This window comes from Calonectris borealis, chromosome 2 (genome assembly GCF_964195595.1).
Source record: "Calonectris borealis chromosome 2, bCalBor7.hap1.2, whole genome shotgun sequence".
Lineage (NCBI taxonomy): Eukaryota > Metazoa > Chordata > Aves > Procellariiformes > Procellariidae > Calonectris > Calonectris borealis.
In genome coordinates this window covers 161,211,407-161,234,371 of record NC_134313.1, presented here as the reverse complement: position 1 = coordinate 161,234,371, position 22,965 = coordinate 161,211,407, and the positions used below count along the sequence as shown (strand labels likewise).

The 22,965-nt window shown below is 37.9% G+C and overlaps 1 protein-coding gene across 3 annotated transcripts in view; it reads left to right on the top strand.

Moving 5' to 3' along the window:
• DNAJB6 (DnaJ heat shock protein family (Hsp40) member B6) overlaps window positions 1-22,965 on the top strand; it is a 63,581-nt gene that overhangs the window by 16,964 nt on the left and 23,652 nt on the right. For 2 of the 3 annotated variants that reach the window (XM_075144136.1, XM_075144135.1), the window contains exons 6-8: window positions 10,190-10,321; window positions 11,250-11,391; window positions 13,597-13,667. In XM_075144136.1, coding sequence (XP_075000237.1) covers window positions 10,190-10,321; window positions 11,250-11,391; window positions 13,597-13,667 — 345 coding nt within the window. Of the gene's footprint in view, window positions 1-10,189; window positions 10,322-11,249; window positions 11,392-13,596; window positions 13,668-14,507; window positions 15,804-22,965 lie in introns of those variants that run through there. The other variant, XM_075144137.1, reaches the window with a different exon arrangement.

The following is a 22,965-nucleotide window of genomic DNA, read 5'->3' as shown; positions in this document are numbered from 1 at the left end:
GAGGAGCTGGGAGAGTGTGTTTAACTCTTTTGTTTATTTTTTAATCTAAGATAATTTAAATAAAATAGTTGTTTCTCAATCAGATATCTTTATAGTAAATTGTATAGGTAAGGCATGTTCTAGCTACTGGGAGACTGTTATAGGCTCTGTTTTGATTTTGATTGTATTTACTTCATCAGCGCTAGCAAAAGATTTTACTTGCTAAAATGTCAGTGTTCGTGACTACCCTTAAAGCCACGAAGTTAAGTTCTGCATGTTACATAGTGATGGGCTTAAAAAGAACCTCAGGACTTACCTTTTGGATTCCTTAGAAGGAAGGCTGTACAACATAGTGCATAGAGCTATCTAGCTTATCAAATGGAGGTACCACTACTGCCAAAGTTTTCCTGGGATATTGCAGCTACTTTAGCCTCTCCTGTAGAGGAATAGTGATACATCTTACCCCGTGGAAATGGTGGGCTTAGCAACATACCTCTGCACTGGTGATATCAAGGCACGCTTCCAAAAACATTCTCCCCCTGCTTAACACCCGAATTTATTTATTTATTCAAAAGCAGGTTATCTACTTCATGTATTGATTACTGTCATTGTCAGCTTTAAGATATGAGTAATGTGGCACAGGCTCCACTTCTTGCAGAGTAAGGTTCTGGCACTGTCAGCAGTGTTATGTATACTCCAGTTGATGAAAACGAATTGTTTCAAAGCTGCCTCCACTTTATGTGGATAGTTGCAGTGTCAGTGATCAGCGTCTTAAAACTTGTGTTGACCTTTGGATTCTGAGTAAAAGCTCGTGTAATTTTTCTTGTCAGAAGGCTTCAGAGTGAGCACCTCTTATTTTTTTGAAATTTTTTTGGCTTTAAAATGCTGCAGACTTTCTCTAATATGGGAAAGTGTAACTCAAAACAATTTTTCCACAGCTTTCTATAAAAAGTGTTTGCCACAATCTCTGCATTTACATGAATGTTTAGGGTAGTACAACATGAAAATACAGGTGCTTTCAGCTGAATGTAGTGCATTTAATAATGCCAAAAGCAAGCTGTAGAATTGTGTGTATAATATGAATATTTGTATTGGTGAACTAGAGCCCTTGTAGATTCTGCTGTGTTGAAACACCGGTGGGGCAGTTTCTGTCCTGAAGAAGAAGGGAATTTATCTTCTAAAAATGAGGAGTTTTCAACTTGTTGATGAATTTTCTGTGGAACTAGTGACTTTTTAAGGAGCTACTCAGGTTATAATTGGTTTTATAAGCAACTGATTAAGGACTGAGGTCATGCTTTCTAAAAACGTACACTGGTGGAATCAAAGATGAAATTGAACAAATACTTTGAAATGTTTGCACCTTTTATACAGTTTGAAGTAGCATGTAGTGAAGCCCACAGAATGCAGGTGGGACCCTCTATATCCTGATTGCCATTGAATATGTAAAGAGCAGCATTCAGATGCATAATCCCTGTAAATTTATGGATGTGAAGAATTTCTAAAATTGTGCTATGAATTGAGTCTGTTAAACTCCACTGAGCTATGTTGCACTGCTATTGCAGTTGCAGAAAGTTTTCTTTATAAACAGAGGCATCTTTATTCATCTGTAGAAAAGAGGAGAATGTGTGAAGATTTTTAACTGATGAGTCCCTTCAGACTTTTCAAATGAAAATTTCTAATACTGTTGAAGACAGCTCTGAACACTTGCAAATGGAGCAAAGTTAGTGTTATGTGCTGTGTGTTGCACTGGAATTAACTCAGCCAGTCACAATTTCTCTTCACTGATTTTCAGGCAACTTCTTTGTAAAAATAAGGGTGCATGAAGGCTAGGACTTTTTAAAACTTGATCTGATAATATGACAGACAGTTAACTCTCTAAACTTTTGAGACGTGGGCTCGCTTTCTGTGACACCTGGTTACAGCAGAATCTGCTTTTTTCCTAGTGAGCTCTTCCAGTGATAGTTTTCAGTTTCTTCGACATATAGATGGATGGTAATCCTTTTAACACGAAGAAAAGAAAAGAAAAGGTAGTGCTTCCTATGCAGTACTCCTCTTTGTATTGCAAAGTACTGCCTTGGAGTATCAACCTCTGGGTAACTGGTATTCAGCGCTCTGTACGTGTACTACTTCTATTCTTTGACGGTCCTTTGACATTAGAACTGACTGTTTACTCTTAATATAGGGATTGATTCTCATTTCTGTAAGTTTGTTTTATACTTAAACTATATCCTACTCAATTTACATATGGTGCTTGCCTTGATTTGGTTTATTTGTGTTCCATGTAGTGTTTTGTTTGTATTTTACTTGTAAACTTTTCAAGGACGTTTCTTCTGCTGTATTTTAACAGTTCATAGTGAGGGAAGATCCCAATGTTACCACTGGTAATGGAGGTGTATTGATTAATTTAAAGACTGCTGCTTCAGGCATTGTGACGAACAGAAACTGATGTGTTTTGGTGTAGGCAAAAATGCTTGACTGTTATTCTGGGCTGTTAAAGAATTGACTTAGTTTTGGTTTAGTGGCTTTTCAGATTCTCACTTTAAGAATGGGTTATATGTTGGAAGGGATTATCAGTGAGGAATTATATTGAAAGATGGAGTGGATGGATATCACAGGAGCATAACATTACCCAACAGGCAATTTTGTAGTTAAACAACTCCTTAAGTAGTTAAGTCACCTTTTATATACATTGAGCTTCACATACTCTAAACCATCTCAAATGTCACCAGATGTGTATCTAAGGTGCCTAAGTAATTTCTGTATGGGCTAGAAAATACAACGCAGGACCTACAGGAGACCAGTATCCTCCAGCAGCAGTCTTAGAAGCTTGACAGGATGTTTCAGGGCATTTCAAACAGCTTTAGTTGCCTGTAGGTCTAGTTAAATAAATCCCACGAGGAATCATGCTTTTCTCCATGGTAGAACGTGTTAATAACGTAATGGGATAAATTGCTCCAGATGGATGCCGCCTCTAGACCTTGATGTCCGAGAGAAGTCTGTTTGTGGAGTCTCTTTCAACATAGATTATAATCCTGACAGTTTTGCTGTAGTTCTTAAACACTTTAGTATTCTCAATGTACCTTCTGAGATGGGATTTTATAAATGTCTTAAATGTTTTTCTTAGTTTGTGAAGTAAAATTCATGATGTATTTTAATTTAAATTTAATAGCAGATGATGCATATAAACCCATATACGTTCTATGGATTTTTCCCTTGAGAATTCTGCTTACCTGGTTTATGTGGTACTTAAAAATCTATACTCTTGGAAACCAAAGGTAAAATTAAACTTGACACCTTTATATGGCTAGCTAGGTATAAATATTTGTTATAGAGAATGTCAACTAGCTAGTTATATGGTATGTATTTTGGTTCCATCAAACAACAGGATTACTGCAGATTGACTACTGTAATATTGATTGCATAAAATGAAGCATGAACGTTCTGGAAAAGTATAGTGAGTTACTTTAAGCATCCAGGCCAAAGAGTCTTCACCTGACAAGAAAGAGGAAAATCTATGTGCAGTAATTATTGCAAACTCTTTTGCATGATCTGTGTTTTAGGATGTGGTTTAGGAATGGGGTAGCTTCATCAATCTTTTTGTCTCAAGGACAGAAAGTTGTCTTGCTGGGGCAGAAGGTTTGCATAGGAGTCAGATCATGGTTTTGATGCACATGTAATCCCATTTCTGACAATTATGATGCTTAGGTGTTCTAATGCAAAATGTATTTGTTAGTCAAATGGGTTCTTGAAGGTGAATGGAGGTGGCTTTCAATTAAAGCAATTAAAGCTATCTTGCACAACATTGTCCTCTTTGTAATTAATCTTCTTGTTGACATAAATTTGCAGCTTTTGGTGCAATTTATGAAGTGCTCAGAGATTTGCATGTGCATTCATTGCTTTGTTATGACTGTGCACCGTTGTATTTCGTAAGCACCAGTCTTAGATCATAATTATCCACTGAATGGTCCAAATCTCACTACTGTGAATTTTTCAGAAATAACTTGATAGGTTTGAAGAAGGTTTTTGAAACACAGGAATTGAATTGTCTCACCCAGACAGCATTATCAAACAGGAATAGATAATGCTGTGGCTCCATGTGTAGCGAAATTAATACATAGCTTCTGCTGCTGAAAGGGAGGAGCCCTTGCTCCAAATTCTCATGTCTGTCTTAAAACTAATCTTTGACTAATGTCCCATTAGATACATTGAGAAGCTGTTTGATACCACACTGGCCAAAGAGGAAGTTTGTCTTGGGCATCCCAAGGCAGTTCAAGTCCCCAAGAAAATGGTTTGGTTTGGTTTGGTTTTCTTGGATGGCTAACTGATTAAATTGGTCAGAGGATGGATGCTGAACAGAGCACAAGGAGAGCAGGTCATACAATGGTAGTGGAAGATTCCTCCATTTTTAAGGTGTGCCAGAAGATTTGGGCATTAATTTGATAAATATGAAATGCTGATTAGAGTTGGACTTACTGTACTCTAGCATATTTGTAATTATGGTATAGATGGCATACAAAGGTAATGTTTTAAGTCTCCTTTTCCTAGAAAATTACTAATCCCAGGATCTCTGCTATATATCATTAGAAAGACTTTCAAATGCTTCTGCTGGTAAACTTTCTTAAATAAGTGGGGCAAACATCTGTTTGACATCTAATTTGTGGAAGTGAGCAATTATAAAAGACCATGCTGAAACACTCCAGGCACATGAATCAACAGTGCTTGCAACAGCATCTTAATATCTCTTCTGAGTAAGTGGCATCAACAGTGTGCTTATTCTGAGGTTAAGGAAGAAAATATTTCCATGCAAGAGCGCTTACAGGTTTCTGTGGCCTGTCCAGTTCTGATGATACGTTTTTTTGTGCCTGGGTACACTCCAGAGCTGTAGGATGAGGTTCTGTGTGTATTTACTGCAAATCTGCATCTTTGAAAGTTTTTTCAAATAGGAGACAAGATAGAAACATCTACTCCAAGAATTCTGTTTTATTGTATGTATCACATCTATAGCCCTTTGCATTATTCAGACCTGCATTTCAGACTCTCTTCTGGCATGACCTATAAAGTCAGTTACAGTATACTTTTGATATAAAGAATGATGGCAGGCAGCCTGTACTGCCTTTGCTTACTGAAATACTGCAGACTGTAATACTCAATGCCGTTGAGTTTGACTGCCTCCTTATGTAGGGGCTGAGCAGCCTTCCAACATTATTCTGCTCAGATTCTGCAGCTACGGTGTCATCCTCCTGCATCTGCAATAAGGGTATTCAGGTTGTGTGTCGTGTTTTGGCAGAGGCAATAGCGTGACTCTGATAGCAAAGAATAAAGGAAAGAAAGTTCACTGGTTGGGGAAGTAGTCCAATTAGTCCAATGAGTGGTGACTGAGCAGTGATCCTGTTTTTTACAGGGTAATGTTCCTTTGCATACTGTCCCTATAAGATTATCAACATCTCTGGCTGCAGCAGTGTGTGCACATGAGAACATTTGCTGACAGTGCACAATTTATGTCAACACTTTTGATTTTCTGGAGGTGAATGATGGCATTGCACTGGAATGTGCTCAACACTTTCATCAGGGATAGCATCGTTCTACGGCCAAAAGCATCTTCTTGCACTGCTTTTGACCCTTGGGCACTTCTTCCTGCTGTCTTCCTTGTAACCAGCACAGTTGCTTTTACGATCACACTGTGAACTCTAGCAAAGAATTGATGTGGCTGAACTTCCTTTCATGTGGAGATGCTCTTTTCATCTGACCAGTTCTTAATCTGGTTCCCCAAGCAGCTGCCAGGATACAAGTGTCACGGTAGAAGTGATTGCCGTAGGAAATGTGGCATTTCTAGTTTATAGTGTGTTGTGATTTCAGCTAATGCCTTAGATTGATTTAATGAATTTCAGAAGTTTAACTGAATTGTGGACTGCTTCAAATATAGATATTCTGGGTTTCGCCTCCTTTCTTCCCTTCCCCCATCGTATGGTGCCCATTTTCTTTCAGATACGCCAGTCTTGCCAATACTGAGTCAAATTAGCTCATGGATGCAACAGAAAGCTAACAATACAAACACTCAGTGTTTTCTTTTGGATCAATGAATTAATGCAACTTGTAATTTGGTTCCATGATCACAAGGCAGAAAGGAGAGCAATCACATCTTTTAAGTAGTATTCTGCAATTGTCTTATACTGCTGAAAGGGAGAAAATCCTTTTTCTGTGTTACAGCTAAGGACTCCTGAGAGTGGGGGGGGTCATGACCTACCTTATTTTGAACTGCAGTGAGATATTTATTATAGTTGTTGTTAATTGACTTGTTTAGAGGTGAAATTCTTTTCCTGTGACTACCAAAAAGCAAGGTAGGATTCCATGGTTTGCAGTGAGCAGGTTTAACGTTTTACCCAGAGGAACAAGGTAGTTACTGCATTAGAATTAGCAAAGATTTTTTTCTAAATAAAGTAAGTTCTTTTGGAAACATTACCTCTAATGTAATTATTTTCAGATCGGTTTATTAGTGTACAATCTTTTGTATTGCTGGCGGTTTTGTATTCCAACCTTCGCATTAACTTTTTGGCTTCTGTAACTGCAGTCTTCCTACCTAGTAACAGCAAGAGTCCTGAAGTCTTTAATTTTGTCTTTCCCTTTTTTTTTCTTGTAACAGGCTACCATGAGTTCCTTGCTTACGAATTTGCTTTTTCCCCAAAAAGCTGCTGTTGTTGATAGATTAGAAGTCTGGCTCACTGGCTTCCTTGAAATTTCTCACCTTTTGTTCTCCCTTGATCTTCGCTGTTATGACAGCACCACAAGTTCTGTGTCAGAAGTGTACTCAACATTTTTGTTGAAACTGAATCTGAAAAACTGTTGAAACTGAAACTCTGTCCTCCCAGAAGCTTCTGGTAATACCCAGATTAGAATAAACTGTGAATTTATCTCCAAACAGTATTTAGTAATACTCACAGGTGATACTAGTCTAGCATTTCAGTTTTCTGAAGCTTTTAAGTTGTATAGTATTTATATAGTATTTTAGAAGGGCCTTCACTTGTGATTTTTTTTTTTTTTACTGCTTAGTTTTGTTGATCTGATATGCTTCTAACATTCAATAAAAAAATTACATGAATTGTAAGCACCAAAATGACTGTGGTAAGAGGAGTCATTAAAAAAACCCAACACCCGGCTATTGTGATATTCACTGCCTTTGAACCGTTTGGAAAAAGCCATCTATGTGAAAAGGTTATCATGCATAGAAAGGTTCTGCTAAATCACAAAAATAGACCTACCAGGCTGAAATGTTATTATTGTGCTGAGTGGTACTACTAATCATCCTGATTTAGGGACTAAAAGCATAAACAGGGTCTGAGTAGTTGTGAGGTTGCTATATTAATGTGTATTTGGTGGTGGATACAACGAATGATAATGCAGAAGCCTCCTGCTGCCTTCTCTCCTCAGTGTTGTTGGCACTTTTTTTTCCTTCCGTGCTGTACCTGGGTGGCTGTCAGGATAGCAAGAAATATTCCCTCAGGAAAGTCCTACCCATTTTCCTGTCTCTGCATAATCCATCTTGCTGAGCATTCTGCAGTCCACTGCGGAAGAGTGGTTCGAGTATCTTATTTACTGGAGAGAATTACTGGAAGAGCACTGGACGATTATTAGCAGGGCAACTAACAAATTACCTGAGGCTAGAACATTTGCTAATATGGAGTGCTGACCTCTTTCTTTAGTGTGTAGGGTTGCCAAAGGCTAATAAGGCATATCCAAGTCTTGGTTAGGTTTTTTTTGTGGCTAGGAGTAGGCAATAATCCAGTTGGAAGCTGGGTTGATGGCAGGGATCTCTGGGAGACTGTGATCCTCCCTTAAAAACCTTTGCGTTCCTGCTGCTGTTATGCTGAGGAGGAGAGATTCACTTGCAGAATAGGCTGATATACTGTGGGGGATTAAAAACTCAAAGCTGACATGGTCGGCTGTTTTGTTTTTATTCGAACTCCAGGTAACAAGAAAAATTGGACTATAAATAGAAAGCTTAACAGTGGGAGTAATATAATATAGATCGTTTGTACACGTGAGTGAATGACCTTCATAACTAACTTATGAGTCACTAACAAGAATAAATTGGACTACAAAACAATTAACTGCAGTGGTTTTACTTGCTAGCTGATATGCTAGTCTGATAAAAAATCATCTTTTTTTTAAATGGGAGTAGTGCTTGTTTTGGAAATAGTAATTTTGATGGTAGGTTCCCATATATTTCCATGCCTAAGCGTTGGTTTAATTTCTGTTGTTTTAAAGGTAATAACAGGTCATCTTTATATTGAAGAAAACTTGTTCTACATGGAAAAAAAAAGCACAAAACAAAAAAACCACCTGAGGTAGAAAAAAAAAATCTTATTACTTGCTTGTCTAGTGGTATGTAAGATAAAAGTTTGGTCCTGCCTTGTTTTGTTCAATAACTGTGGCAGCTAGGGAAAGGATAGCGTTATTTTTTTTGTTGTTCTTGGCATTTTATGTCTTTGCTGATGGAAGTATACGTCTGAACCTCGGCGCCTGCCTTTGTTCAGCATAAATACATTGTGACGTTTCACTTTTTTTAAGTAATTGCACATAAACCAGATGGTAACTAATATCTTATTATCATATTGATTGCTTTATTACTGTCTACTATTGCATTAACTTGGTAAGTTATCATAAATCAGCTTGGATTTTTATGGGGGTACCAGAGGTGGAATAAATACTGCGTTTCTGACCTTCGCTTTGTCAGTGTGTAGTTCTGAACAGTCATGCAGTTGTAGAGTCATTCCTTGCTTTCATACTTCTACTGCTGCTATTACCAGTTTCTGCATTTTTCAGTTAGAGCTTATTCTGAGCAGTGTTTTAGACTGTTATCTTTCAATACTGAGTCCCCACTTGTAAAACTTGGTAAAATCATTGGTACTGTACAATACTTATTCTGGGAGAGTTGTGATTGATGGAGAGAATATTTGACATTCCTAAACTTTTCTGACTTTAATGCAAGTATTATGTTTTTTGAGTATCTGTTATATGATTGCAATTTTATATGTTGTTCTTTGTTCTAAGAGCACTAGTAAAAAGCAGTTTTCAGATAATTCTAGTAATAAATATTTTTTAGGAAAATATGATAAAGTAAATAAGGATTGCTTGTATAGGTGTCTGGTGTCCCCGCCCCCCCCTTTTTTTTTTTTTTGAAAAAGACAGTTGTCTTCCTAACGGGGATGGAACAGCAGCTGTTCTGAATGATAATAGTTGTACTTGAATTTGAAATAGCATTTTATCCATGACCCCCTTTCTCTATTTGTCCCTTCTTCCTCCTGCTTGGTAGGGATCGAATGCCTCTTTGGGACACTGTGTGTAAACCGCCATACTTTGCTGCCTAAACGTGCATCAGAATATGTGTTTGAAGTACCTAATGTGGCAAGTGCTAAAATAAACACTTAGAACACTTTAAGATTATGAGTCATCAATCCCTGGCTGCTGTTTTTGTATTTCAATAATTGATATAACCTATCTGGAAGTTACTTTTCAGAGACCTCATCATGGTGATCCACGATAAATCTTGAATAGAAATAAGCTAGAAAGTTGAGGTACCTGTGAGCAGTATTTTGAGATTTGTTAAATTCAAATTCTAAGAGTTTAATTTGTCTGTAGTGCTACTCTTTATTCTACACCTTGGAAAACCTTAGTCTGACAACAGGGAGTTCTGTAGAATAGCTGAAGGATTTGCCTTATGTTGACTTGATGTGTAGAGATCATGATTATGCATCTGAAGAGTGTTAAATCTGTCAAATGCTAACTGACTGGGCATAGTTAGCTTCAAATAAGTACTGATTCCATTTTTTTATCATACCTTCAGTGTATTATACCACATGAGCATGTGGTGGAAATAATACTATTTCTGTAGCTCTTGCCACTTCTATTATACTGAAAAAATGTAAGAGCATTTACATTAGGTTTACTGGTTTTTAATACTAAACAGCTAAAATAAGGAAATAAACTACTTTTTGTAATTATTTTTAGGTCCAAAAGTGAGACAGAATTTAGTCCAGAAGGAGCATAGGAATTGCCTTTTTGGTGGACTGTTCAGTTCAGTAGCATCAAATATTTCAAAGGAAGAATCTTATCTGTAACAGGAATTTTCTTTTTTTAATCAAGAATCCCGAATGATTACATACAGAATCACTCAGTAATATTGACCTTTTAAATGTTGTCTTCTGTTTTGTAGAGGACCCTTTTGAGGACTTCTTTGGGGGCAGACGGGGTCCAAGGGGAAGCAGAAGCAGAGGTGGTGGATCGTTTTTCTCTGCCTTTGGTGGATTCCCTGCTTTTGGAAGTGGTTTCTCTTCATTTGACACAGGTAAACATCACAACATTTAACAAGGAATGCAGTTTTGGTTCACAAAGGATCTCAATATAATAAGCTGATAAATACTTTTTAAAAAGTTGCTGTCTTCATTCAGGAAATTCTGAGGCTGCTTTTTTTTTAAATCAAGCTGCTCTCTGTAAAATCTGAATGTAAATAAAGCTATAGTTGCAACATTTGGTCTACCTGAAAGTTCACGAAAAGTAAACAGACTTCTAAGAGATAGAACTTTTTGTGGTCTTAATTTTGGTGCTACAGTTTCTTTATAGCTTTAGAATAGTTTTTGTTCTGTTTGCTTTTAGGTGTTGGGAGTGTGATGGCTTTTATTTAAGATCCTGAAAACACACTGGAAAAATGTGTGCCTAAAACCCATGCTACTACTTAGTATCAGTTCTGGGGTGGTCAATTTGAATACTGATATCTGTGTCTCAGAGGTTGCTGAGAGTTGCTGGTAGTCAACATCGTTTCAAGTGTTAAGATTCTGGGTATTAATTGGGATGTTAGTGGTACAAAACTTGTTCTGTCTGCTAACTCAGGGCATCCCAGCATCTCCATTAAAGCAAAAAATCATTAAAGTTACTACCTTTACCTTGAGTGGAAAAATGATATAATGGTTCAGCAGACAGGCTTGAATGCCTTTTCTTCAGGGGAGGAGGTGATGAATGGTTTTTGGACAATGCTATGCATTTGGAATTTGAACGATGGGTCCGTATGGCTCCATTCTCATATGGGAGAAACTGATGAGGCTGGAGCCGTGTTTTTAATCTCACACTGGTGTTTAATGCCATTAGTTACTGATGCTGTGTTGATGTAACCAACTAAGGACATCCTGAAGCTAGGATGTAGTCTGAGTGGATGATAAATTTGGATCTGACAGTCATGCAAAACCACATTTTTAGTCAAATACCTTCTTTCCTAATAGGTTTTACTTCGTTTGGTTCATTGGGACATGGAGGTCTTACTTCGTTCTCCTCTACGTCATTTGGTGGCAGTGGGATGGGTAACTTCAAATCAGTATCAACCTCAACTAAAATAGTTAATGGCAGAAAAATTACTACAAAGAGGTAAGAGATATAAATATATTTGTATGAAGCTATATGTAAAGACATACATAACTATAAATACATGCATATAAATATACTATATATAAAAACATAAATATAGTGATACATGTGTGTATATGTTTTTTTACTTTTGCTGTTGTGGTCATCACATTACTTCGATTTCTCCGCATGCTTTAAAAAAAAGAATTGAAAAATTTTATGGGCTTCTCTGACTCTTCTTGGCATTGCTGAGTTACTTAAAGCTGTAGCATGTGAAAATGGGGAAGGTGGTGTTTTTGTCTAAACGCTTGATAGTCGAGAAGGGTTCAGATGTGTAAGACATGCTTTCAGAACTGCCCTGATGAAAAATGAAGGTTGCAGCTTGTTTGCTGTTTGAAAGGGACCTGGCAATGGAGCTCTTCCAGGCCTTCAGAACCTCCTGTGTAGTAATGCATCTTTTATTATGGATGTTGACTACTGTCTGCCAAGTCAGCTGGAGCTTCTGGAAGGGAAAAGTGCGCTTGGTTTCTGTTGATTGTGAAGCTTTTAACTGGGGATTGGGAGGACTTTTAATTTTGCAGACAGTATGAAATATGAAATAGTTTTCCCTAACATCTGCTCTAGTTTGCTTTCCTAGGCAGTGTTTGAGTGAAGTTTTTGAGTAAAAAGTGATTTTCTTTTATCTGTTAAGTGAAATAAGTAACTGAAACCTGCTTTGGAGAAAACTTTCCTGTTTGTTTGAAAGTGAATTTTCAAGGACTATACACAGCGTACCTTCTCACTATTTCATGCTTGTGATGGAGAAATCACTGCATTTGGGAAACACAAATATTAGTTAACTATAGAATAACCCACATGGAACATTATGATCAATAAGTTATAGGAGTACTGAACAAGTAGTTAAATGTGATTTCAGTACTTAATAAAAATTTACAGAAAAGCAAGGGAGAACCAATTTTTTTGCTTGGTAACTTGTGTCCCATACTTCAAAGTGCAAGGTTCGTCTGTGTCCTGTTGTACTGGAGAGATCCTGTCATCTTGACCACTTAAATGCAGCCTTTGTCATCACACGCTGGTGTGGTCATGATACTTTTCTGTGAGTGTATTCCAGAAAAATCTGAGAACTGCCCACTTTTGAGGGAATTGTACCAGGTGAGAGAGACCAAAGAAAGTGTTTATGCAAAAGAAGATAAGGCACCAGCTTTCTTTAATATTAAAAAATAGGCTAAATCAGGTATGCTGCCATCATATCTTTTGTTATCACATTTAGAAAGGGTGGGAGGAAGCAAGAAATGTGGTTAGCCACATCTAGGAAGACACATTTACTATCTCCGAGGAGTCCTGTTACTTTGTAGAATGTCTGCCCACGAGGTAGCTAAGTCTAAAGAAGATTCATATCCCAGCATACCCAATGAAAATCTTCTCCGAGTAATATTCTGCTTCAGGCAAGAAGCCGTTCCCTCTGTTTTTAATATGGGTGTATTCTCTTCAGTAAGTCTGATCTCCAGAAAAATTTGTATTCATCCATGTGGTTTTCCCCATTTGAGGGGAGAATTCCCAGATAGTTAAAATTTATGCATAAATTAAATATTCCAAAAATAATTTAAACATTCCTTATCTTCCCATTTCTAAAACAAACAAACAAAAAAAGCCCAAACACACAGAGCTCTTTAATAATCTCTCCTTCCAGTCAGGGATACTTAGATTTTGCAATGTACATGCTGGTCATAAACTCGGTGTACAGTAGGTCTCCAAATTAATTGCTCTGATCAAATTGAAAGTGGATTAAAGACTGTCTTGCGTGTCTTACATAATGCAAAATTGTCATTGGATCTAGAATATTATGCATTTAAAAAATGGGTAGGTACGAAATGCAACGTCAAGATTGTACATGTCAAAAGACATTTAGTTCTAGATAATAGTGTGTAGTGTCAGTACAACTGTGACAATGTATGAGGTGACAGCTGTAACTGTGAACTCTACAAACTGGAGGATTCACTTCCAGAAAGCAATTTTCCTGCTATAAATAAGCAATATCAGTGGAGGAATGCAGATGGTTACTAGTTACAGCTTCTGTGCCGTTAAATACAAAAGCTTGCCAACTACAGTTGCATTAAGCAGGCAGTGCTCCATTATAGTTCATTATCTAAAAACCTAGGTCTGGTGTGTATTTTCAAACTGCTTACAGTGCTTTAAAATGACTAACTGGTTTTTTTTGTCCTACAGAATTGTTGAGAATGGACAAGAGAGAGTAGAAGTTGAAGAAGATGGCCAATTACGGTCGCTAACAATAAATGGTAAGGAGCAGCTGCTACGCTTGGATAACAAGTAATTCAACGCACGCATTTAACAGAAATTTTAAGCTATAACAGCCACCATTTGAGGATTGACAGGAACATTTTTTGAAGATTTCAAACGAACTCAACTTTCTGTATATCCGTACTTAATCTTAAGTAGTATAAATAGCTCACTGAAGCTCGTATTTGTCATAGACTTTTGAGTTAATTGTTGGGACCACATCAATTGGACCATTTTTTGTCCTTAAAATTGTTGTAAATTTCTGTATGCACTTTTCTTTTTATTATATATGATCAAGGTGAACCATGATCCTTCAGTAGTGCTAGGGCAAGATGTACACTAACACTAGCATGAATCTTGCTTTTTCCAATTTGAAATGTGAGCCAATTAGTAGTTTAAGTCTGCTGTGAAGTTAACATTTCCAGGATAACCTTTTTAATAATTTCAACTTTTTTTTAAATGTTTAGTAGTGAACAATGTTAATACATTTCTGGTAATGCATTTCTGGTTTAAATAAATTAAGGATGTTTTCTAGTTGTGCATGAATGCAGACAACTTCGTAAGTTTTGACAAATGTTTAAATGTGTAATGTAAGCAAAAGGTAAACAAAAGTGAAGCCAGTGAGCTGAGTCTTTTGTCATTTGCTAAAAAAAAAAAAAAAAATTCAAAATGAATAAATGCTGATGTTTGTGGTGCATTCTTTCATGAATGGCATTTGTAACCTTCTTGTGTCTGTGTGTGATTTGGGCAACTTGGGAAAACAGTGCTTTCGGTGCTTTTTTTTTTTCCCTACCACCTTTTTCTTCAATCTTAAGGATGAGGGCCTTTTTTCTTTGCAGATGTTTTCTTCAGTGTGACTGAAAACATGATATTTAATTTCTTTTCTAAACCTGTATTTGAAGCACCTATTTTTTAAGAAGCATTCAGAGGCTGACTCTCTAACTCCATCGTTTGCCCTAGTACATATTTTTTTTTTTTGGTCTAGACCTAAAGTAACTCTCTGTTTAAAAATAAAAAAAGTTTTCTAAAGTCTTAAGATCTGAGATTGCTTCAAAAAATAATCTGTAGTGAACAGAAATATACAGGAGAACATTTAATAATTAAAAAAAAGGCTTTCTGAACAATAAGATTTTTTTGTTTACTTTGAGAACAACCATAATTGCTTTGAAGAACACTTACACAAAATTATTAGTGTTAAAATATCTCGCTGTTATTTTTAGTCATCAACCAAAAATCAAAAGATGGATTAATGCCTTTTGTTAAATTAATGGAGTGAAGCAAAGTGTTAATTTGTAGCTAAGACCAGATTTTCAAAGTTTAGTGAAAGATGACTTGATTTCTGTATGTCATAGAGAAAGCATGCAAATAACTATTGGCATATGTTAACACCTGTCAGGCTCTGGGTAATTTCATGCATAAATCATGGATGTGCAGTTTCTATCTGTGCACCAGCTTTGAACATCTGGCCTTCACAAAATTCTTTAGGGTAGCTTAGTGTTTGAAAAAAAAAAAAAGCATGGTGTTTTCAAATGATCACTTAATGCCTTCTTGCTGAACACCATCTGCTTTGTACTAACAAATGCGTTGATTATTAAATACATCGAAAAGATTTGCTCTTGTTTATCATGCAGGAAAACCAATTCAACTTAACCCAAACCAACAATTTAACAAACTGCTACAACAGAATTTGTATTTGCAGCAAAGTTAGTGTATCTTACATTTGTCCCTCTACCATTAATGCTAATTTCATAGAACCAAACAAAATAACAGGTAGAAGAAGAAATAAATACGTACTTTGGTTTTGGGACTACAGAAGTTACATACCTTTTCAAGTTCTTTGCAGAGTTCTTGTTACTTCAGTGTTGTATTTTTGGGTGTAGAAGCACAAACTCAGTTTAGAACTAAACAGTGTTTTCTTGTCAATGCTGTTTTTTCCTTCCCCATGTATGTTCCTTCTTGATCCAGATAACTAAACAGACAATTTATTTCAAAATCTGGCTTTGTTGTGCTGTCTTGAGTTATTAAAAATGTTAATTTATATTTATAGGACACAGTGTGCTCCTTTAAGTTATGTAAACTGTAAAAAGTGCTTCAAAATTGGTTAACCAAGTCAAATAAAATTAGGACAATCTGGAGTTGAGTTTGAATTCATTCCTGTGGATACCCATAGGTTTTACACTGAGCTGCCAAACTTCACCATCTATTTTAATCCCGGGTAATCTTCTGTAACGTTTAAATTACCTAGCTCAAGTTAAGAACACAATTACGATAGCATACCTGCTAGTGGAAAATCTGTACCCCCATGCTTGCCTTAGATCTTCTTACCCAGAAAAGTGTGGTCCTTCTCACAGTGTTATATACAAACAGTTCACTCCAGGGTTCTATAATGAAATCTTTTAACACTAAATTTGCTGAAGATCCAGTGTTTTGGATAGTCTCTCTTCTGCCTTCAGATCCCTAAAGCTGGTTATTGTCAGAACTGGACAAAATGCAGCATTTAGTGGTGCTGCACTTTCTTGGTAGAAGGAGAAACTGGCAAAACACAAAAACAGACGAGAAGAAATGAGTCGGCAGAAGGCAGAATTCATCAGTAAAGATTTCTACAGCAGTAAGCAGATACCCATACACCAGCATTTGAATAGGCCGGTGGCTGAACTGGGTGGATACATGGTCTTGGTCTAAGTATGTCATTGGACTGGCAGTTCCAGTTCCAGATGTAAAAAATTGTCACCTTCTTACACTTGACCTAAGCCTAATAGTCTCCACCTGTTTCAATATGTGGAACACAGTTGTTTTTTTTTTTTTTTGAAATAACACTGCATCCAACTTCTTTTTTAATGCAACTTTTTGCATCCAACTTCATTTTTAATACACAAAATAAATCCTCATTCTGTGTTTACTGTGGATCCAATTTAAATCCTTCCTATTATGTACTATATATTCAGAATTTCTTCTTATTTGTGCTGCTCAAATGAGTTTCTTTTCTTTTGAAAACCCACTTACTAGGTTGCTCTGAAAAATTTTATGTTGTTCCTTATTGATACATAATTTGCATGGATATACAAAACCTATTCACTAGAAGTAATGGATCATCAAGGGCAGCAAATTTCCTTAAACTTCAATTTTGGCCAAAATAGCACAAAATACTTAATAACAGGAAAGGTTCTTACTTCTAGCAAATGCTAGGCATCAAATGTGCAGTGGAATGAGGTAGCTTTCAAAACCAGATGCTGTTTGATTAAAAGTACCATTTCTTCATACAGGAGGGATTAATTTTGAACGTTTAGGGACATCATCCAGTTTAAATTAAGCTTCCTCCAGTGGTTTGGAAAAACTAAGATGGAGTTTTTGAACCTGCTAAGTCACTTACTCTTTCATGCTCTGCTTCAAAGCTCATTGGTGGAACACAATAACTTTGTAATGCTTTTTCTTGGTGCAATCTCTTTCTGGTCTCTTGTGCATGGCAGTAATTTCAATGCAATACACTGTAACGCAAGTTTCTCTTTAGATTGCATGGCACCTACCCCTTTCACTTGGCTTTACTGAAGAAGTTTGGGATTTTGCCTTAGAATGCTTCACATTTTAAAATTGCTGCAGCCATCGTAGTTCTCAGTTCTTACGATACCTTCTCTGTTGAGGATCACGGGCATTGTTTTGTGGTATAAGCGACAAAGCTGCTCTGCAGAGTAAGCGTACGTAGCATTTGTAAGATGTATACTGTGTCAGCTTATGATTAATTGATGGGCTTAGTCTTGGAATGCTGAAAACAAGGCTTGTAAAAGACACTAAAAATATATTTCTAAACAAGCCCAAGGGTTTTATATCTCTCTGTCAGTGTGCGTGTTTGGCTGTCCTGTTTGCTTGCCTCCTTCAGTGTATTAGTTTTAGGTGCAAGTGGAGGTTCATCTTCTGTATTTAGCTGTGCTTGTGTGTTTCAGACCATCGCTGGGATGGTCCAGTGATAAAGAAAGTTAGATTTTATTTTTTATTTTTGGAAACCTGAGTTCTGTTCCTGAATTTGCTTCTGTTCCGTTTGAAAAGCGAGCTTGTTTCCTACTTTGCCTTAGTTTAATCTGTGATTGTAACCTCTAAGGATCGTTGCATTGCAAAGTGAATGTTACAGCTGTATGATGCTTGTGGTCAGAGAACTTTTCAAAAGCACTCAATGCAATGCATTAATTTAGTGTTAGGATTCTTGTTAACCTTTTTGTGGAAGCATTTTGTAGTATTTTTGGAAAACTGCCTCTTTGGTCCTGATTTTTGGATGTCTTGGTATTTAGGCTTATTTTTAAGTCATGGTGTTCTCACAAGGTAGTTGCAATACCGACATTAGTAATCTGCCAGTCAGCAGTAACCCGGACTTTGAAAGTTTACTTTTTTTTAAGGTAAGAAAAGGACGCTTGTTCGCACTGTCTGCTCCCTCTGGTCTTGTTTACTTTGGGACTGAATTGTGACCACAGACTTGCTTTGTGTAGTACTCAACGTAGGCAGTTTGGGTTTTCTTGTTGTTATTGCTTGTCTTCAAGTGGTTGTCTTAAGTGAAAAGCTTTTTATCTTCCACCCAAAATGCTGAAATGATCCTTCTGTTGCCATAGTGTTGGAACGAAGCAAATTTACTTTGTTAGTGTTACAAACTATACCTTTTGAATTCATCGTTACAGTGCGTATAGTGCATTTACTGCTTGATCTGCTGTGGTTTTGGAAAAAATATCTTGACTAGAGTTGGTTGTTGAGTGAAGTGCGCTACTGAAAAGTTAGAGCAGAAGATGGTTGGTTTATACTCTGCTACATAGGTCACACATTCACAAAACAGTAAGCCCCCACTTTTGAGATGCTGCTGTCAAATTTAAAAAAAAAAAAAAAATGCTGTGACCATCTGAGCTGTAACCCTGAACCTGTGCAAGCTGACTGCTTGTTCAAACTCATTGATACTTCTCTGAAAACTCTGTTCCGGCAGACTTAGCACTGGGTTAGGTGTTATCTTACTTGTAGCAGCTGGTAGAAAGTTAATTGAAAACCCATGTGAGTACTGTATCCCCTGTCATGCTTACCATGTCTAAAATACACGCAGTAGTTTGGATGTGATCGTACCCAAATCTGAAAGCTATGAAGTCTTGGTGTGAGGTGGATTGCACTGGTGGCCTAAGTGCTAATTATCTTCCAAATAAAGGAAGCTGAAGACTTCTGCTTGAGAAGATGACAGCTTCAAAATGTAATGGTGGGGATTAAAGTATATTAATTCAGAAGATAAGTAAAAAGTTTTAATAAAAGGAATGTATTAAGTGGAATTGTCTCTTTAGTTGTCTGGCTTTTTCAGTAATGCTAGCTTTTGCAGTATGATGGGTTCATTTTAAAATCACTAAAAATAGATCATTTTTGAGCTTGTCTTAAAATTGACAGTCAAGAAAATAGATTTTTAGAGGCTTATGGTAGTAACTCTTAAAACTTTGCTTTGCCCTGTAGCTTATCCTTTATACTGAATCATAAATGAGAGCTCTTTCAGCTATTCCTTTCAATGCAGCCAACTTCGAATGAACTTCATAAAAATAGAAAAAAACCCCTGTAGCTGCTAGTTTACCAGCGGTCAAAATAAAGCTGAATCCTTTCATACATTGAATGTTAATTCTGAGAGAGATTAAATATTAACCCCTAGTTTGTAAAGACTACAGTAAGGATGCTAGTCTTTTACGTGATACAACAAATGACATGGTATGTTGAGAAGGCTTCAATTCCTCCTTTTATTGACTGTTAAAAATCAAATATGAAATCTACTGCATTGTTTCTTCTTTGTAAATTTATTTGAATGAGTTACTAGTATGGGAGGGGAATCCAGCCTGGGTGACTGGTCACAGAATTCAGATTTTGGAACACACATTCCTGATAGCCAGAAGAGAGAATTATTTTGGCTATGTCTGTAACGGAGTTGCTTGAAGCTGTTACCAAAACAGCTAAAGATGCAAAGCAGCAGCTCTGGAATAGGAGTATTCTCTCTTGGTTGCAGTCACAAGCTTGATTGAAATGTGGTCCAGGAGAGGAGATGGCCTGGAAAAAAAAAATCATAAGCCTGCAGAGGCTTTGACACATCTGGTGGAGAAGCTGGGGAGATCCAGCAGTCTTTTGGTTTCTCTCCAGAGATATATGCCATGTCTGTGTTAATCTTTGTAACTGATACATAGAGTAAGATTAACTCACTCATTTATCACACATTTGTGAAACCGTCACCATAGCCACCTCTGCAAACGTTTTTCCTAGGCATGTAGTTGGAGGCTGCCCTCTACTCTGAGCAGCACAGAACCCAGTACAAAAACTAAATCTGAATTTGTCATCCTGTGGCGATGTTGTCTTACTTGGCAACAGAGTACTGCGGCTCACTTACGTGAAAGGACATATTCCGTAGTATCAGTCTTCATCGCTCTTCTTCCAAAGGGAGCTAGACTATGGATGTTTTAAAATTGCTTTGGACTTCTCTATGAAAGTATTTCTGGAGGAAAATGGAGAAAAATCACGTGGCCAAAGCTCAGCCTTGCCTCCGGTCTCTCTTAGCCAGAGGAAGAGAACTAGGCATTTTGTCTTCAGAGGACTTTGGGCAGGCTTTCTGTAGTAATACTGCCTCTCATCAGAAGGCACTTTGGTACTTTGATTTATTTGGACATGCCCTGTTAAGTAGTCACTCAGACACCTCCCAGAATTAGTCTGCTAATCTCGACGTATACGTTTCTTACTACTGGGTGCTTATGGGAAATACGGTCAGGTCCTTATCACCGAGTGTAGCACTTCAATAACGAAAGGGCGTTATTCAGCTCTCCCATACAAACTGGGGGAGCTGGATGTTCAGGAGAGCAGTAGAGAGCTAGAAATTCACTGTAAGCTGTTTTGAATGTTTTGGATGCATCTGGTATTGCCTGCAAGCATGAGTAATGTTCATGAACCTCCTGCCCTCAGTCTTTGACTGAGCTCCTGAATGATTTTTCTCTCAGGGAGATTCTGAGTTACAACAACCACCAAAATGTCTCTTTCATTAAATACCTCTGGTGCTACTTCCGTCTTTTCTGGGATTGGATGTTTTAGCCCCGAGAAGAACGGCAAATCTTAACATCCTTGATAGGCACGATGCTTCTTCACAATGTAACTTGCAGGGCATGAAACCAGTAAGGGAGAAGCAGGAAACCAACACAGCCTGTTTTGTGCTGTTGACAAATTTCAAGGACTTTTTTTCCTCATTTGGCCTTTGCTCTCCTCATCAGGAAAACCTGATCACGAGTTATGGCAGTGAATGCCGAAGCGGTGGGCATTTGCCCATGTCTCCTCTTCACCCTGCCTGCTCTCCGCCGGCCCAAGCTCTGGGCTGCTGTGGAGGCGTTTCCCTGCCCGCGCAGGCGAGGGAGGTGCTTCTGCAGCCTGAGGATGGTGTGCCAAATTCCAGTTTGATTCTACAAAAAAATGTGTACACCATTAAGATAAAACTGTTCATATTAAAGGTCGCCTTGTTTGGAAGAAGGGTATAAACGTTTGTATAAGGCTAGACAAATTCAAATGAGAAGATAAACATTCATTTTTAACACATGGGTGATTAACTGTTGGAAGAACCTGCCAAGAGAAGTAGCTTCTTCAGCTTTCAGTGTCTTAAAAGACTAGCTTTCTAAAAAAATATGTTTTAGTGAGAAGCGAGTGTTTGGGCTCTACAGAGAAGTAGCGGAAACCCAGGAGCCTGGGGCACAGACCGAGATGCAGCATAGGGTGCGGTGTTCCTTCAGGCCTTTCTTCATAGCCTGTGTCTGAGCGGCTTCCCTCCCCCTCCTGCTGTGTTCCCATTAATGCACACGACGTATTCTCTTACTGTGGTTTCGAGACTGGGGGATGCTTTTGTGATGAAGGAATTTGAGGGATGGTTGGGGCTGCCTTGCCGGTCGGGAGGTGCCGGGGAAGCAGCGTAGCGGGGAAGAGGGGAGACAACGCGTGCGTCTAGGGCACAGATGTTCTTGCCTGATGACTATTGCCCTAAAGCATCCAGTTTGGGATGTGTAGGTGCTGAGAGTGGACTTCATGTGGGAGAAGACATTCTGGATCTACTAAGGTAAGTAGTTGCTTTATTGGAGTGGACAAACTGGGTGTTTAGTGACGAGGAAGAACCAGGGTGAGGGCCGTGATGACCGTCCCAGGGAATCCGATTTGGAATTTGCATTACAGTGAGCCCTTGTACATCTCCTGTCTTCTCACCAACAACAGTCTGCAGAGCTTGAGAGCGCCTGATTTCAGCTGCTGAGATGAAGATTAGGAGGTCTCTCGTTAACGAATGTAATGTTATGACAAAGATTCATTTGGCAGAACGAACTATTCATCTTAATTGTGGGCAACGTTTTAACGATGTAAAGTTTTTATTTTTGGTGTGTGTTAAATCTTAGTGGATAGCAATATGCGTGTTTTGAATTTTGAGTGACTATGATGAAAAAAGCTGGCTTTTTGTTCATTGGATCATCTTTGGTAGTGTGTTAAATGCCTAAGACTGCAATATGTCAGAAAAATTTCATTTCTACAGGGAACAGCCAGAGAATGGTCTCCTGCAGGGCTTACGTGCGTGAAAAAACTGTGTGTGGATGCTTATTTGGGTTTTGTATACACCCAGAGCTGCATTTGTTTATCAAGTTTATTTCCAAGAGAAGCTTGTGGACAGGCAAATTCCTGGAATTATAACTCAGCAGCATTTGGGTCATATAACCATAAAACATAGCTTGGAACAAAACATCAATTCTCTTAAGGCAAAGTCCTGGCATCTCTAGGTCCTTCCTAATTTTCTGGGGAAGGCACCCTGCTTGGAGAGTGCTGGAGCTCCAGAACTAAGTCTTAGTTCATGTACAGTCAAATCAACCATATTTTGAGATCTAAATATTCAGCTCTTAAAATAGCTTTTGTGCGGTCTCCTCTCCGTACAAATGATAAAAGCCGTGAGGCTTTGCCGTACGGCAGAGTCAGAGCGGTGCAGCTTCACCAGTATGGACGTGGCTGTGGTGACAAGGAAGCTTGTTAACGGGAAAGCAAACAAGCTACGTGCCGTACTGCTCTGCCCTTTCCTGGCTCAAAAGAAGTCTTGGACAGAAACCTTTCTGTAGTTAGCAAGGTATATAGCCAGTGTACACCTTGGATGTGTTGACTGTTGTTAGCAGAAAACCACTTCAGAACTAGTTATTTTTAAACGTCTCAGAGCTGTAACTTAGCGAAGCAAAAGAATTCTATCTTTTTTTTATCCATGTTTTCCAAGGAGCTGCAAAAATTTTGAGTCGCATCCCACGTGGAACCTCT